Here is a 14898-nt window from a genome sequence, read left to right as displayed (position 1 = left end):
AATTCTTATTGTTATTGAGTGTTTCTTGTCATTGAAAGGATAATTATAATTATATATATATATATATTGTTATTGAGTGTTTCTTGTCATTGAAAGGATAATTATAATTATATATATATTATATGATTAAAAAAACTCATATATTTAAAAAATTTATCTTTACTTTTGCTAGATCTACCACCACCGCCCCTCCCCTCCCCTCTACATCGCTCTATATCACCATCACATGAGAAATGAGAGGGCGTGATGATGATAACTCTCATGTGTGAAGAAGAGGATCTAGTGGGATCATCGGTATCACATAGTACCTAAAGACCATAATCTAATATGAGAAGAAGATAATGTGAAGGGTGCGAGGTAGCGATGTGGTGATATATGGAGAAGGTAGTGATGTGTCCAATGAGGATGAGAGATAATTTAGATATTTTTAAATTAGATATATAGTTTGAAAAAATTAAAATCGGGAAGAATAGATGAGAAATACTCAAAATAAGGATATTTATTAAGAAAATCGTGTGTGTGTATATATATATATATATATACACACACACACTTTTTTACCTACCTGGGTTTTGGGCTTTTGTGTGGGATCATAAATACATCATTTTCTTATTTCAGTGAAATAATCCAGCGTAAATGCTTCCATATATACATGCCCTCAGTGACACGTGCGCGTCACAGATCCCGTCGTGTAAGGAAACGGTCCTCGATCCCTCGGACGCGATCCACTTCCAAGGCAAGGACACCGGTCTTCGTCCAAAATGACAATATTACCCACATATCCGCGACTTACCTTTCAAATCGAGCAGGGGGTATTTCGGGCAATTAGAAGTTTGTCAAAGTAAGTGGCCAACTTCGCGGCCGTTCCCGCCGTGCCCAAAGCTCGGCTGGGGGTTCCTCACACGTGGCGGCATCACGTCCATGCAATTGCAGCATCGTATATATTATCGATGAACATCGGACGGTGGCTGTAGATTCTCGCGATAGCGTGATTCCGGGCACAAGGAATCGTCAAACCGGTGCAAAAGGCTGCTAAAAGGAATCGCTTTTCTCTCGCAACCACAGCAAAGAAGAAAAAGAATTCTATTCTCCTTTCGTCTTTCACAAGGAGCATCCGACAACATGTCAACAGCTTGCAAAGTTGCACAGGAATTAAAGAACTCAACATATACTTTGGTCAATCTAATTCTGTGTCAGTGAATTATATCCAAATTACTAAGGTGGAGTAGTTAATTCTACTATCACGAGTACTACCTGGGACCAGATAACTCCATTTCTTCGACCATGTCGATATCCCCCGAACCAGCATCACCGTCGCTGTTGCCATCACCACTACCATCGTCGTCGTCGTTGTTGAGCACGAAGAAGCCGTTAGAATCGGAATGAGTGTCGGAGTTGGGGGCATTGACTTGCACCAGTGGCCTGTTGGAAGCCTCCCACTTGTCGGCGAGCCCGTCGCCTTCGAGCATCCTCACCACCTCTGACATCTTCGGGCGGTGGGAGGGGAGGTACTGGGTGCACAAGAGCGCCACCTGCACCATCTCCGCCACCTCGATCCGGTCGTAGCTGCTGCCGAGATCCCGGTCCACTAGAAGATCGAGCTTCCTCTCTTGGTACACCTTCCTCACCTACATGCAAGACGAGGCGGCATCAAACACTTCGACCACGCGCATACAGTGTCTCAATGTCCGAGGTGATAGTATGCGTATATACCCAATCAAGCATGGCGCCCTTCTGGTTCTGGTTGGGCCCCTTGCCGAACTCGAGCACGCGCCGGCCGGAGATGAGCTCGAGAAGGAGGATGCCGAAACCGAAGACGTCGGTCTTGTCCGATGACTGGCCGGTGGAGAGGTACTCGGGGGCGATGTGGCCGACGGTGCCGCGGACGGCGGTGGTGACGTGGGAGTCCCCGTGGTCGAGGAGCTTCGCGAGGCCGAAGTCGCCCACCACGGCCTCGCAGCAATCGTCGAGCAGCACGTTGGCGGCCTTGACGTCCCGGTGGATGATCTTGGGGTCGCACTGCTCGTGCAGGTACAGGAGGCCCCTGGCCGCGCCTAGCGCGATCCGCTTCCTCGTGCTCCAGTCCAACGGAGGCTTACCTGAGGCGAGGAGGCAGAAGACACGAATCTTAATGAAAGTTTAAGATTGGAGTAAGGAACGGGTGCGATTAGTCATGGCTGTCAAACAGAGACCACGTCAACAACGTGCGTCATCATCAGACGAGGACGGCTTACGCGAACTCAATAAATAAAATGCACTCGCCGCTTCCGTACCCCAAACAGACCACCAAACGACAAACGGAAACACGAAGTGGGGCTCTCTGCGGACCGGGAAAAAGGAATGGGATCCTCTTCAATCGTGACCAGCATTGGCACCTTCCAATGCTCGTCGCTTATCCGTCCGATCTTGTATGCCCCCCGAAATCTACGGCACAGATGTTATCGCAAGCGCACAGCAGTTGGAGAGGATCTCAAGGCTTGCGGTGGCGATGGAGAGCAGGACAGGGGTGTTAGGATGTGACGGGGAGGAGGAGCGTACCGCGGAGGCGGGCGGCGACGCTGCCGTTGGGCATGAAGGGGTAGACGAGGAGGCGCTCGCAGGAGGCGGCGCAGTAGCCGAGGAGGCGGAGGAGGTTGCGGTGGACGGCGAGGCTGATCATCTCCACCTCCGTACGGAACTGCGCCTCACCATTGCCAGAGCCGACGGCGTCCGCCCGGAGCCGCTTCACCGCCACCACTGTGCCGTCGGCCAGCCGCCCCCTGTACACGTGCCCGAACCCGCCCTTCCCAAGCACGTTGCGCCCGCTGAAGTTCTCCGTCGCCGCCCGCAGCTCCCGCAGTGTGAACCGCCGCAGGTTCCCCAGCCCCACCATCACCGCACCCTCCTCCTTTTCCCTGTCTGTTCATAAAACGCCTACTCAATGTCAATTATGCTGTAGGGGAAGGACTCAACGATCATGCGCCGCTTACCACCGAGGCCGAGGATCCATTGGTTCTTCTGCCGCTTTCGGCGGCAAAGGAAGAGCACCAACGCGAGAAGGAGCAAGAGCGACGAGCCACCGACGCTGGCACCCATCGCAATGCCGAGCTTCTTGGCCTTCGATCTCTCTGAAACACACAGCACATCAAATTCCAGCTTAAAATCTGAACTTGCTGCATGTCGAACAGATTAGCGGGTTGATGAAGAGATGCACTGATTACTCTGAGCCGATGAATCTAACAGGAAAGGAAGAGAGCTGGGGATGGCCGTTCGCGAGCACTCCTCCGTCCTCCGGTTTCCACATATCAGAGGATTGCCCACGATGCTGACAGATATGGAAAGAGAGGAAGGAGTTAGAGACAAGTCTTGGAGCTGGAGAATACTTCCAAACGCTTACTTGAAAGTTCTGGTCGGGAATAGAGGAACCGGCCCGCTGAGATTGTTGCAAGACAAGTCCCTGGAAAGCAGTGAAGCTTTGGTAAGTTCTCAGCTTCGGGATAGTATAGAACAAACAGCACAATCCATTCTACTGCGAGAGAGTAGAGTAACAGACAAGAAAGAGAGCTGTGGAATTCTTGACAGCGACTCGGGGAAGGACCCAGACAAGCTGTTGTTGTTGAGTCTCCTGTGGAGAAGATCGAGGAGAAAGGATTAGAATAACAACCGGAGAGACTTGCTTGGACTTGGATTGATGTTGGAGATGATCTTCATCTTATTCTTTCTATGGTTTTTAAGGATGAAGACCGGTCAATGGCTCACAGATATCGGAGGCTGGCGAGGTGGCCCAAGGACGCGGGGACGCTGCCGGAGAAGCCATTGTTGGAGAGGTCCAAGGACTGGAGCTTTGGGAGAAGTCCAAGCTCTGGTGGCAGCTCACCTGATATGTTGTTGTTCTGTAGCAATCTGAAGAGGAAGCAGGACACAACCAGTTGACAGATTAGAGGAAGGGTTTTGAGGATCGAGATGAGAGCTTAGCGAGCGTAACTCACACTTGCTGGAGATTGGTGAGGTTCGCTATCCTCCCAGAGAGCGTTCCTGATAGATTCTGGCTCGGTGCTCCCCTGCAAGAAAAGCACATTTAATGGAGCAGATGAAACCGAGCTTTTGCTGATGAATCAAGCCAGAGAAATAGAGCTTTTGCTCGAACAGAGAAGAAGAAAGATCTTCCATGTTCTCACGAGTCTCACATGATCTAAAATGACCAAGAAACATCTCCTGAATTAGGTGGCTAGCGATGGGAAGAGAGGTGAAGAACTCACAGGCCAATAACAAGATTCTCTGGGGAACAAGTGATCATCGCCCAGCTGCAGGGATCCACGGAGTCTTCGTCCCAATTGCTCAGAACCCCATGTGGGTCATGCAGTTCGCTTCTAATAGCTATCAGAGCCACCACTGGAGAACAAGCAAGGGAATCAATGCATTGGAAAGCACACACAAAGGGAGAACGAGAACAGAGGACTGAGACAGCGAAGACCCAACAACAAGTACACACCTTCCATGTTAAGTGGCTCAAAGGAGAAGGCAACATTGCAGAAGGAGAAGAACAAGACGAAGAGATTTGAGAAGCAGCACTTGGAAGCCATGGGAGCAGCGGAGAGAGAACAAACAGCTGAGGGGGTGTTTTGATATATGTGACCAACAGGGAGAAGTGGATGGAAGACTGAGGCATGATGAGGTCTTGAGGTTCGGTGCCATGCCATTTCATCATGAGCAAAGAGGTGGTGATGGGAGCAATGAGAATGTTCAATGAACGGCCATGATGGTGCTGATGTGAGGAAGGGTCCATGATGGGGGCATGACATGGGGGTAAAGCAGCCATGCATGGACTCATGAGAGAGAGTCGGGGGGACAGAGGAATTCGAAATCAGGGAGCTGATTTGGGTGTCAGAATCTGATGGAGCTCAGAAGCTTGCAGAGAGAGAGAGAGAGAGAGAGAGAGAGAGAGAGAGGTGGGTGGGGGAGTCACCAACATGTACTAAGCCCCTCCTCTCAGCGTGACTCCACTCATTCCCTTGCATTGGGAGAGAAGAAAAAGGAGGGGAAGAGAGAGAGAGCTGGTGGAGGAGAAAGTGGCAAAGAAAGAGAGATGCAAGCAGAGGAGTGTGTTTTGTTTATGCTTCTTTCTTCTGCTTTGGATAAAGGCGAGGGGGAGAGGCGGGATTGGATTCTGCCGGCGTTGGAAGAGGTGCAATGTGCTGAGCCATTGTTGTTGTGAGCTCAAATGGCCTCTGCTTTTTTGTGGGACTGGAACAGAACCTTTGCACAAAGTAGGAACCTGCTTAGAATTGAACCCCTTGTTCTTGATCTTGAGGTGCAGCAATGGTGAGCCCCAAGAATCCTAGTCCCATTCAGTGCCCCTGTCATAGAGCTAACAAAAATGCCATGGTCATCAAGATTTAGGGAAGAAGTAGCCAAGATGTTTTCAGGAGCTCTCATTTGGTGAAGTACTCATCTCTACAAAGATTGAATCCAGAACTAAGAACAAGAGCTCTGTCTTGATAAGACAGGAAAAGCATGATGGAGAAAGGGAGAGATAAGAAGCATGAAATGGTGGTGACGCAGGGTCAAACTAGGCCTGCAAACTGGTGGTATGTGATCTTCTCAATCATTATGTATGTTGAAATATGAACATGAGTGAGTGACAGTATAAAGTATGTATGTGTACAATGTAATGAGTATTCAACATTCTTATAACAAGTAATGAGATGAGCATTAAGATCAGAAGGCGAAAACTGAGCAATAACATGCGACGATTTCTCACTCTACCACCTGCTCTCTTCAAAGCCTTCAAATTCATCTTTCTTTGTCTTGAAGCTTACATCACTCCCATGGCAGCAGATGACCACCACCTCCTCTACTGCTCAAAGATCAATTAACCTTCAAGATTGGCTTAGAAACCTGGACCTGTACAGGCTCCACTAGCCATGCATGGCCGCTGCTGGCAGTAGCAACATGTCTTGATTGAAATAGATGATACAGAGAGAAGGGTAGCATTCTCAATATACCTCCAATGTCATACATACTCCATGCAATGTGCCAGTTCTGAATTCATTCACCAACAAGAGAGAGGTTTTTGAATTATTATGAACATGCATGATTAAACACAGAGGTTTGAGAAAGGAAAGTGCATTCACCTGAGTAAAGTGATTCGCCCACGTTCGACTAATTGCAAGCTTTAATGTAAAAGAGGATCATGGATGAAAAGAGCTAAAAGGCAAAGATGAGGAGTGGAAAAACAAGACAAAGGTGAAGGCCATGCACCTTCCTTCCTCCTTCAATTTGCCATTTCCCTAAAGCTAAAGATAAGCATGGCCTTGGAGTCACTTTTTAGGTGGTAAAACATGATATTTCTCCCCCCACTTGTCATCTACTCCTTGAATCCATCACTGTTTGTGGGGATATTAATGGCACTAAAACCACAGGCCACTGAGAAGGGTTTCCTCATTGTGGCAATAGCTGGAAAGCATTGCAAGGTTTCCTCAAGATGACAAGTGAAGCACAAGATTGCAGTAAAGACAATCAATCAAGTTTCTTAGCTGGTGAAGAAGCAACATCTTTCAAGATTATGGTGGCTATACAATAACTGCTACAGTTGTTTGAGGAAGTCTGACTTCAGAGTTGCAGTGAAGAGTGATGAAGGCTAGCAGGAAATCGAGCAGTGGTTTTCCCTTTATTTCTCAACCTGTGGACAGAGACAAGAAATCATCAAATCAAAAGTATCAACTTGACAACACAAAGCTCCAAAGCCTTACACTACACATCACAAACAGAGGAACAAATGAAAGGCCAGCAGCATGGCCAATGGAGTGGAGGTGCCATCCACCAGAGGAGCATTCCGAATGAAGCAAAGTATATCCCTAGCAACAAGCAAAAACAAATCTCCATGGTGCTGTTGGTGCAATAGAATTAGAAAGAGAAAGGAAGCGTCCTGGGGGAGATGGAGATCATCCAAGCACAATACAATAACCACAATGATCACAAGGTGGTGGCTGGGTCTGTCACTACTTGGAGGTATTGGTGGACAGCATATCATTCTCCAAGCGAATCTAAGCCAAGTAGATATGTGCAACAAGGTCATGCCACCTTGACAAGTCGAATATCTAGCTGATGAAATCTTTTCTTTTTTGTGTGTGTGTTCATAATGGACCATCCAAAAACTAAAAGGTGGATGATTTGAATCTTCCATGCAGAAGGAAAGTGAGTGGCAAGTAGGATTTCAAGTGAGGAGTGAAATGGTGGAGAATGCCAGATTCTTTATGTTCCTGTGAAAGGAGAGGGAGTGGTGATACTGAGCATGGATTGTGACCTCATCAGTGCCAATTGTTGCCCAAATCATCTTTTGTCTTGCATAAATGTAGCATAATCATCCAAAAATCTCATCCAGATGTTGTAAGAGTTATTTAAATGTATAGATATATCTTTAAATAATTAAAACATAGATTTTACATAAATTCAAATAAGAAAGTATTATCCATGAATGAGATTAAGTTTGATTTTAAGTTATATTAGTAATCAATAGGGATGTCAAATATTTAAATAGCGAGAGATTATAACACCCCATAAATTAACTTATAATAAAATTTTGATAAATATATTATTAATTTAAATTTAATATTAATAATACTTAGAATGATGATGTGATATAAAAAACTTTAATATTAATTAATGGAAAATTGAGGGTTGGTTTGATTTGGGAGGGACAGGAAACACAAAGACGAGGAAGCTGAGAGCAGACGATTGGCCAAGATACGCGGACCCGCCGAAGAAACGCTCTTATTGGTGGCGTTCGCTGGACCGCGACGGTTAAGGTTAACCGAATCGGTTCTCAGATAGAGATAGCGTCTCCGTTGGGAAGACTTCCTTACGTTCCCGGACTCCCTCTGCGTCCTATATAAAGGGAGGCCTCCTCCTCCCGCTTCCTCGCCGCTTCTCTCTCTCTCTCTCAATCTTCCCGGCTCCTCTTCGGCTCTCGTATCGTCCGCCAGGGTTTGGATCAGCAAAGTCTCGGCTTCGGCTGCTGCGGTGATCCTCCTTGGCCTTTCGATCGTAAGCTTTTCCTTCTCTCCGTCTCTGTCTTCTCTTGCAATTCCATCTGTTGTAGTCATCTCAAGAATCGTTTGATCAATCAACGGTTGTTGTCGTTGTTCTATGGGCACAATATGGGTTGTATTCCGTTCAATCCTTTTCTGATGGTGGATGGAGAATCAAATGGCCCTTGATATGAGTTGGTTTTGGTGATCGCATCTCGCGATTGTAGCCCTTCTTCCTGTTTGCTTGTTTGAAGATCTTTAACTGTTCCGGGCCGAATTTGTACGGTGTCGTCGTCTTGTAACCCTAATTCGTTAATTTCATTCTGTTTTTCCCCCAGTGTGTTCTTTTGATTTCATATTAATTAGGGCATGATTTGTTCTAACCTCGATGCAGTCATTAGATTTGCCTTACAATTTGTTCTAATCCTTCCTATATATTTATTTTGTCTGTAAAGAATGATCTTTTTATTTGATTTAGGTTATTTTTCTTCTTATGTTAATAGATGAATATGAACACTGTTTAATTTTTACTTATCGGGTCTCCTAAAAATGCTTAGAATAATGTTATGCTTTGGACATGACTCTTGATCGTCTCGTGCTTTGTAGTATGTCTAGGCGTAGACTATAGCTAGTTTTTCTCTTCTCTTGGCCTTTTAATGCATGTGATTCTTATTTTGTTTGGTTGTAAAGATCGACATGTTGTTCTTCCATTGTTGCAGGAAGCTCGAAATGCTTTAATGGAGTCTAAAGGTGGGAAGAAAAAGTGTAGCAGTAGTAGCTCATTGCAGCACGAAGCACCCCTTGGCTACACCGTCGAAGACATCCGACCCAACGGTGGAATCAAGAAGTTCCAGTCTGCTGCATACTCCAACGTAAGAACCAAGTCTGAAACTAAGATGTCTTCGATTTGGTGTGTTGAATGCTGATCATTTGCTAATTTTGATCTTCTGCAGTGTGTGAGGAAGCCATCCTGAGACCCCCTTGAGATGCCTTCTTCGGTAGAGTAGGATTTCTGTTGCTTTGCTCTTAAACAATCTCAAGCTAGCTGCTTTCTAACATCCAAACCTCCTCCCAGAACACTTTTGGTCTCCTGTTCTCTTCTTGTCGTTGCCACTCTCACTTGCTCTTGCTTGATTCGATGGCAATCTCACTGCTGGACACTCCAAACCCTCCCTTGGCCTCACCAATTGGTTTCGAGGGATACGAGAAGCGCCTGGAGATCACACTCTCCGAGGCACCCATTTTTGTGGACGCCCATGGTTGGGGGCTGCGTGCTCTTTCACGGGCACAGATCGATTCCATTCTGGATCTGGCACGATGCACCATCGTGTCTCATCTCTCGAACAAGAACTTCGATTCATATGTCCTCTCCGAATCCAGCCTCTTTGTTTATCCCTACAAAATAATCCTCAAGACTTGCGGGACCACGAAGCTCCTCCTATCCATTCCTAGAATTCTTGAACTTGCTGCAGAGCTTTCGCTCTCTGTTTTCTCTGTTAAATACTCTCGTGGGACCTTTATCTTTCCTGGTGCACAGCCGTCCCCCCACCGTAGCTTCTCCGATGAAGTTGCTGTGCTCAATCAGTTCTTTGGCAGCCTCGAGTCAGGTGGTGATGCATATGTGATTGGTGATTCAGCGAACGCAGATCGAAAATGGCATATATACTATGCTGCCAATAAGCCTGAGCTGCCGATGGTCACCCTCGAGATGTGCATGACTAAGTTGAACACTGAACGGGCGTTAATCTTCTTTAAGAATTCGGTGGAAGGACATGAGTGTCCTGCCAAGGCCATGACGAAGCTCTCTGGTATCTCCAATATTATTCCTGAGATGGAGATCTGTGACTTCGACTTCGAGCCCTGTGGCTACTCCATGAATGGGATTCATGGCCCGTCGCTCTCCACCATCCATGTGACACCCGAGGAGGGTTTCAGTTACGCTAGTTATGAGGCAATGGGGTTTGATCCTCTGACCTCGGTGCCGCAGGACTTAATCGAGAGGGTCCTCAGGTGCTTTGACCCTTCAGAATTCTCTCTTGCAGTCACCATCTTCGGTGGCCGTGGACTAGCAGGCACTTGGACAGACAAGATACTTCTTGATGGTTACACCTGCAAAGATAGAGTGGAACAAGATCTCCCAGGCGGTGGCCTGTTGATATACCAAGCATTTGCTGCTTCTGCTGTAACTGCAGTGTCGCCCGGACCCAATCTACATTACTAGGAAGGAGAAGACGGGGATAAAACTCTGAAAGATGATGCCAGAGGATCCTGCTTGGAAGGTGAAGGGATGGAGAGATGAGAAGAGTTCACGAGGAAGATGATGTTGTGCAGAAAGTTGGCCAAGTTTTTAGTTCTAGTAGTGTTTTATGATCCCTTGTGCCACACTTGACCAGGGGTCCTTGTGTAACTAGGAATTCACACGAATGTGCAGTGGCGTTCGGGACAGAGGATGCTGGTGTCAAGCAATAGCTCTAGGTGGCCTCCTGTGTGTGCCACGATGACCACCACCAGCCTTTTTATAGACCGAATTCATGCATGATCAGGTGCTGTTTGGACATAAAATTTGCAGCCTGCGTAAGTACTACCGAGTCATCCAACCAATATTCTAATATTCTACTTGGGTGTCAAATGGTGTCCTCGAGTTTATGATAAGGTCTATATGAAGATTGGCACCCTAAATAAATGTCATGCTTCGAAAATGTAGAAGAGATAGCGGCCGTGCTTGCCCAAGATTGATGTTTGTGATGCTTATTTGATGCTTAATTACGCTGGAAAGTTAGATATCACAACTGTCCGTTGATTTTTGGCTGATATGGTTTCAACTGAGCCTCCAGATAGAATATGGGCTTATGGCACTACTACTACTACTACTACTACTACTACATATCATGCATGGCATTTGCTTTGTTTGGGTTTGGTGGATTTGCATTGCCTATCACCTTTGGTATCCCATCATGTGGTAGAAGGGGAAACCCATCTAAACTGCTGTAGAACTTCTTTTCTCGAGTCAGTTCAAGAAATTGCTGCTTTTAAACACAAACAGAGGCATGATTTAATAGAAAAGGATTTTGCCTCTGGAGACTACCTATGCAGTGGTGACTTGGGAACTCTTTATCCCTGAAGCAGAGAATGGTGCAGACTCTCCTCCAACTTTTTGCAGTAAACAATAGGGCAGTCGCACCGACATCAGGCTATATAGCTAGCAGCTGCCTTAAGGGCAACCTGATCTCAGTCCTGACACAGTGGCCAGTGTCTTTAAGCCTGTACTTGCTACACATCTCATGCATCCAAAGGGTAAAATGAACCACCCCACTAATTGCATTCCAGACTGACACATCCATCGTCGCTGTTGTTCTCTCACGCAGATTGAACCACGCAAAACCCTCTCCCAAGCAAGAAAGCAGGAAGAGGGGCGGCGGGGGTGAAAGCTGCAATCCCTCTCTGTTCTAAGTTCAATGCTAAGCAACCCATCCAATCAACAAGCGACAAAAGGGAGAGAAACCCAACAGAACATCCCAAGGTTACACAACGGGAGTTGTGGGAGAGGGAGATGTGTGGCATGAAGCATGCCGTGCCAACCCACCCTCCCCTACCCCATCCCTTTCCTCCCACCACCAACCCACGTCACTCGCAGGATCGAACAGTGGAAGCCAAAGCAGCAACGCCAAGAGGCTATTATTACAAAACAGCATGTTGGTGGTAACGGGAGTAGTAGGCAGAAGAAGAAGAAGAAGAGAAAAAGGAAACAGAAGAGGAAGAAGAAGAAGAGATAACTGATTGAGCCGCTTACACCAATATCACAGCACACAAACCTTAAAGCACGTCGGCTGCCTCCTCGCGTAGTGCATCGTCGTCTTCACCTGCACCGTCATGAGGCCTGCCTTCGCCCGTCCGCCGCGCCATGGCTGGCCTCTCTGCCACCGCCTCCACCCTTTCCATGGCCGTTCCTTCCTCGATCTTTCTTGTCAGCTGCAAAAAGAGGCCTCCGGAACAGACAATGCCAATCCTCCCTCTCTTTCTCCTCGACGTAGCACTGCCTGCTTTGCTGAGCTTGGCCTACGTTCTTCCTTCTCCATCACATATGGCGGAACAGAGCAAAGCAAAGCAGAAGCTAAAGCAAGCACTAAATCCATGTACGGGTCCATCTTCTGTGATGAGTGCTCACCATCCCAACTCGGTAGACTCGCTGCGCAGGATCAATGGCTTTGCCTCACACCCAACAACACCAGACAAAGCATACTAAAGCAGAGAGAGAAAGGAAGAAAGAGAACAACTCGCTCTCCTCTTCCCTACGCTGTCTTTTACCGCTTTATATGTAAACCCAACGCGACACGCTTCTTCCACGTCCCATACAGAAATGGAGAGCTGTACCCCATACACAGCTCCACCCACAGGAAGTGACCGCAATGCCCTTCGTTTCCCGAGGCAGCAACGGAACCCCAAGGGTAGTTCGGGAACTCGGGCCTCAAGGAGACGTACTTCCCCCGGATTTTACGTATCGATGGCTCCGTTTTGGGGAAGGGAAGCTCTCTTCTCTCTCTCTCTCATCGTTTCTCCTTCGTCCTGCATCCCCTTCTCTCTCTCTCTCTCTCTCTCTCACACCCTCACCCACACCCACACCCACACCCACACAGACGCAGAAGCAACAGCAAAAAGCCCCTTGCACGCTCACCGAGCTTCTTTCGGGGGTATGGAAATGAGATGACGGCTAAATCCATCATGCGGATAAAAAGTAGCAGTCATTACCATCATTTAATTCTGCTGCTCTCCGCTCTTTGCTTCCTAATGCATTGATCAGCGTAAACAGAGCAGAACACGAGAGAGAGAGAGAGAGAGAGATGATGTAGCTGCAGCGGTCTTCGCTCACCCATGTGCACGGGGACAGGCGGGCGGGCAGAAGCCAACAACGAGACCTCCGCCCGGGAGGACCACCGGAGCAATGCCGGGAAATGGCGAGATTACCCCCTCGAGATGGAGCACAGTGGCAATCAACCGGAGCAGGGGCACCATGGTCCGACCACCGCCCACGTACGACGTGCATTACTACGACACTCTCGGTAGTCGAACGACTCGCAGGCAGCATTGGGCTCAGAGAAATCCACGAACAGCAAGAAAAAGAAAAAGAGAAGTGGCTGATGGGGACTCGCGAAGGAAGGGGACTAGAGATGGAGTGAGCTTGGAATCGAGCTTCGAGGAGGAGGAGGAGGAGGAGAGAGAGCAGGACGCCATCGTCTTCTACAAGGAGCGAGGAAAAGAGATGGGGGGAGGAGGAGGAGCAGCCCGGTTTCCCGATTCTATCTAATATTCTGAAGAGAGAGAGAGAGAGAGAGAGAGAGCCCGACGTCTCTGATACCGAGCAGATCTGACGGTGTCTGAGCTCCATCGCTTTCCTTGAGATCTCTCGAGATCTACCTCTGCTGCTGCTGCTACTGCTCTCTCTCTCTCTCTCCTCCTCGTGCTTCTGTATCTTCGTAAGGGGAAGCTAATAGAGCAGTTATCCTCCGGTCCTTTCCACCTTCTCTCGTTCCTGCAAGAAGCCGAGACTGAGCATGAATACACTGCTCCATCCGCAAGGGTAAAACAGCCAAGGAAAAGGTCCCTTTTGATTCACTCACTGCATTGCGAGTCTGATGCCGCGCGCTGGTCCTCCACAGTCCCCCCCATTACTGCGTTGGCTTGCCGCTTTGACTGCTTTGACCGGGGTGCAGGGTCACCTGCGCGAGCATGGCGGCCTCCAACGGAGGCGGAAGAAGGCTGAGGTGGCCGCCTCCCACGTGGGCGCCTTCCATGCCGACAAGCCTCTTCTGCCTCATCGTCTGGTCCATGGAACAGCACTGTGCTTTGCCTCCAATGTCTTCGTGTGGCCACCTACTTTCCTGACCACCATTGAAGTGGTATACCTCAAGTATTTAAAAATAAAAAGGTATTTCGCCCAAAAAAACAAAAAAACTCATGTCTAGACTTTTGCTAAGATAATTTGATCATATATATTACTCAAAAATTTTAAAATATAAAAATGATGATAATCATCTTTGAATCATATCATTAGTGATTCTAAGATCATTAATTAATTATAAAAAATAATATATATGTGATCAAATTACTTTAATGAAAATTTAAAGATATTTTTGTCCAAAAAAAAAATCCCCAAGTAAAAACACTTGTGTAGGAATCAATCTATAAAAAATCAATAGTATGAGACTTTTAATAGAATATTTAAAGATTAAAAATCAAAGAGTGTCTTTTTAACATACATATGAAATATGGTGATGATGATTTATTTTGCTGATTAACTATAAAATATAATATTAACTATAAATTCTGGACTCCAATTTATTATTATTATTATTTGTTCTTCGAAAAAAAAAATAATCAATCAGTCACTATCTTACTGAATAGACTAAGCAGTAATGTTGTGTAAACTAACAACTGATTAGAGATGTGGTGTTCCTTCTTGTGTTTGCATCTCACTTGGTTTCATGATTTCCATGTTGGGTGCACTTAAGAGGAGTAAAATTAGGAAATAGTGAACCTACTTTTAGGCTTCCTGCTTGGAATTAAAATGTGGAGCAACATTGTAGTTATAATTCTCCAATCTTTTCTTATGCTCAATAATGGTGTGAGAGGATTCCACTGTCTCTGCTCTCCCTCATGTTTCAGCCACTGCTTTTGTCCCCATCACTTTCTCACTCTACATGAAATTGACACTAGATTTCTTCTTTCCCACACAAATCTTTGGGAGTGTTCTGGTTGTGGAGCACATCATCTTCTTCCTCCTTTGGTGGCTTGTGAGGTCGTCATGTGGATTGGATTGGGTGCTTGCTTGCTTGCATCCCATACACGTGTTAACAGGGAAGGAAAAGGAGAGCAAAAGCTGCACACCCAAAGA

At 46.9% G+C, this 14898-nt stretch overlaps 2 protein-coding genes and 1 long non-coding RNA gene across 3 annotated transcripts; 1 reads left to right on the top strand and 2 right to left on the bottom strand.

The window, feature by feature from the left end:
* Positions 1–1069: 1069 nt before the first annotated feature.
* LOC103997855 (probable LRR receptor-like serine/threonine-protein kinase At2g23950) lies at positions 1070–4938 on the bottom strand. Its single transcript, XM_009419180.3, has 11 exons — positions 4472–4938; positions 4239–4371; positions 3969–4040; positions 3739–3882; positions 3533–3604; positions 3377–3436; positions 3201–3304; positions 2970–3107; positions 2539–2898; positions 1714–2099; positions 1070–1628 (listed from the first exon to the last, which is right to left on the bottom strand). The coding sequence occupies exons 1-11, from the start codon at positions 4800–4802 to the stop codon at positions 1251–1253; spliced, it is 2178 nt and encodes a 725-aa protein (XP_009417455.3). The 5' UTR covers positions 4803–4938; the 3' UTR covers positions 1070–1250.
* A 4041-nt stretch (positions 4939–8979) lies between these two features.
* On the top strand, positions 8980–10587 carry LOC135623009 (S-adenosylmethionine decarboxylase proenzyme-like). The gene has a single exon (XM_065125461.1). The coding sequence runs from the start codon at positions 9148–9150 to the stop codon at positions 10228–10230; it is 1083 nt and encodes a 360-aa protein (XP_064981533.1). The 5' UTR covers positions 8980–9147; the 3' UTR covers positions 10231–10587.
* Positions 10588–11653: 1066 nt separating this feature from the next.
* LOC108951258 (uncharacterized) lies at positions 11654–13945 on the bottom strand. Its single transcript, XR_001975645.2, has 2 exons — positions 13625–13945; positions 11654–13536 (listed from the first exon to the last, which is right to left on the bottom strand). It is a non-coding gene; the product is annotated as an uncharacterized LOC108951258 (long non-coding RNA).
* Between the last annotated feature and the right edge of the window lie 953 nt (positions 13946–14898).

Source organism: Musa acuminata, chromosome BXJ2-9 (assembly GCF_036884655.1).
Source record: "Musa acuminata AAA Group cultivar baxijiao chromosome BXJ2-9, Cavendish_Baxijiao_AAA, whole genome shotgun sequence".
NCBI classification, from domain to species: Eukaryota; Viridiplantae; Streptophyta; class Magnoliopsida; order Zingiberales; family Musaceae; genus Musa; species Musa acuminata.
This window is presented reverse-complemented; position numbering and strand designations above follow the sequence as displayed.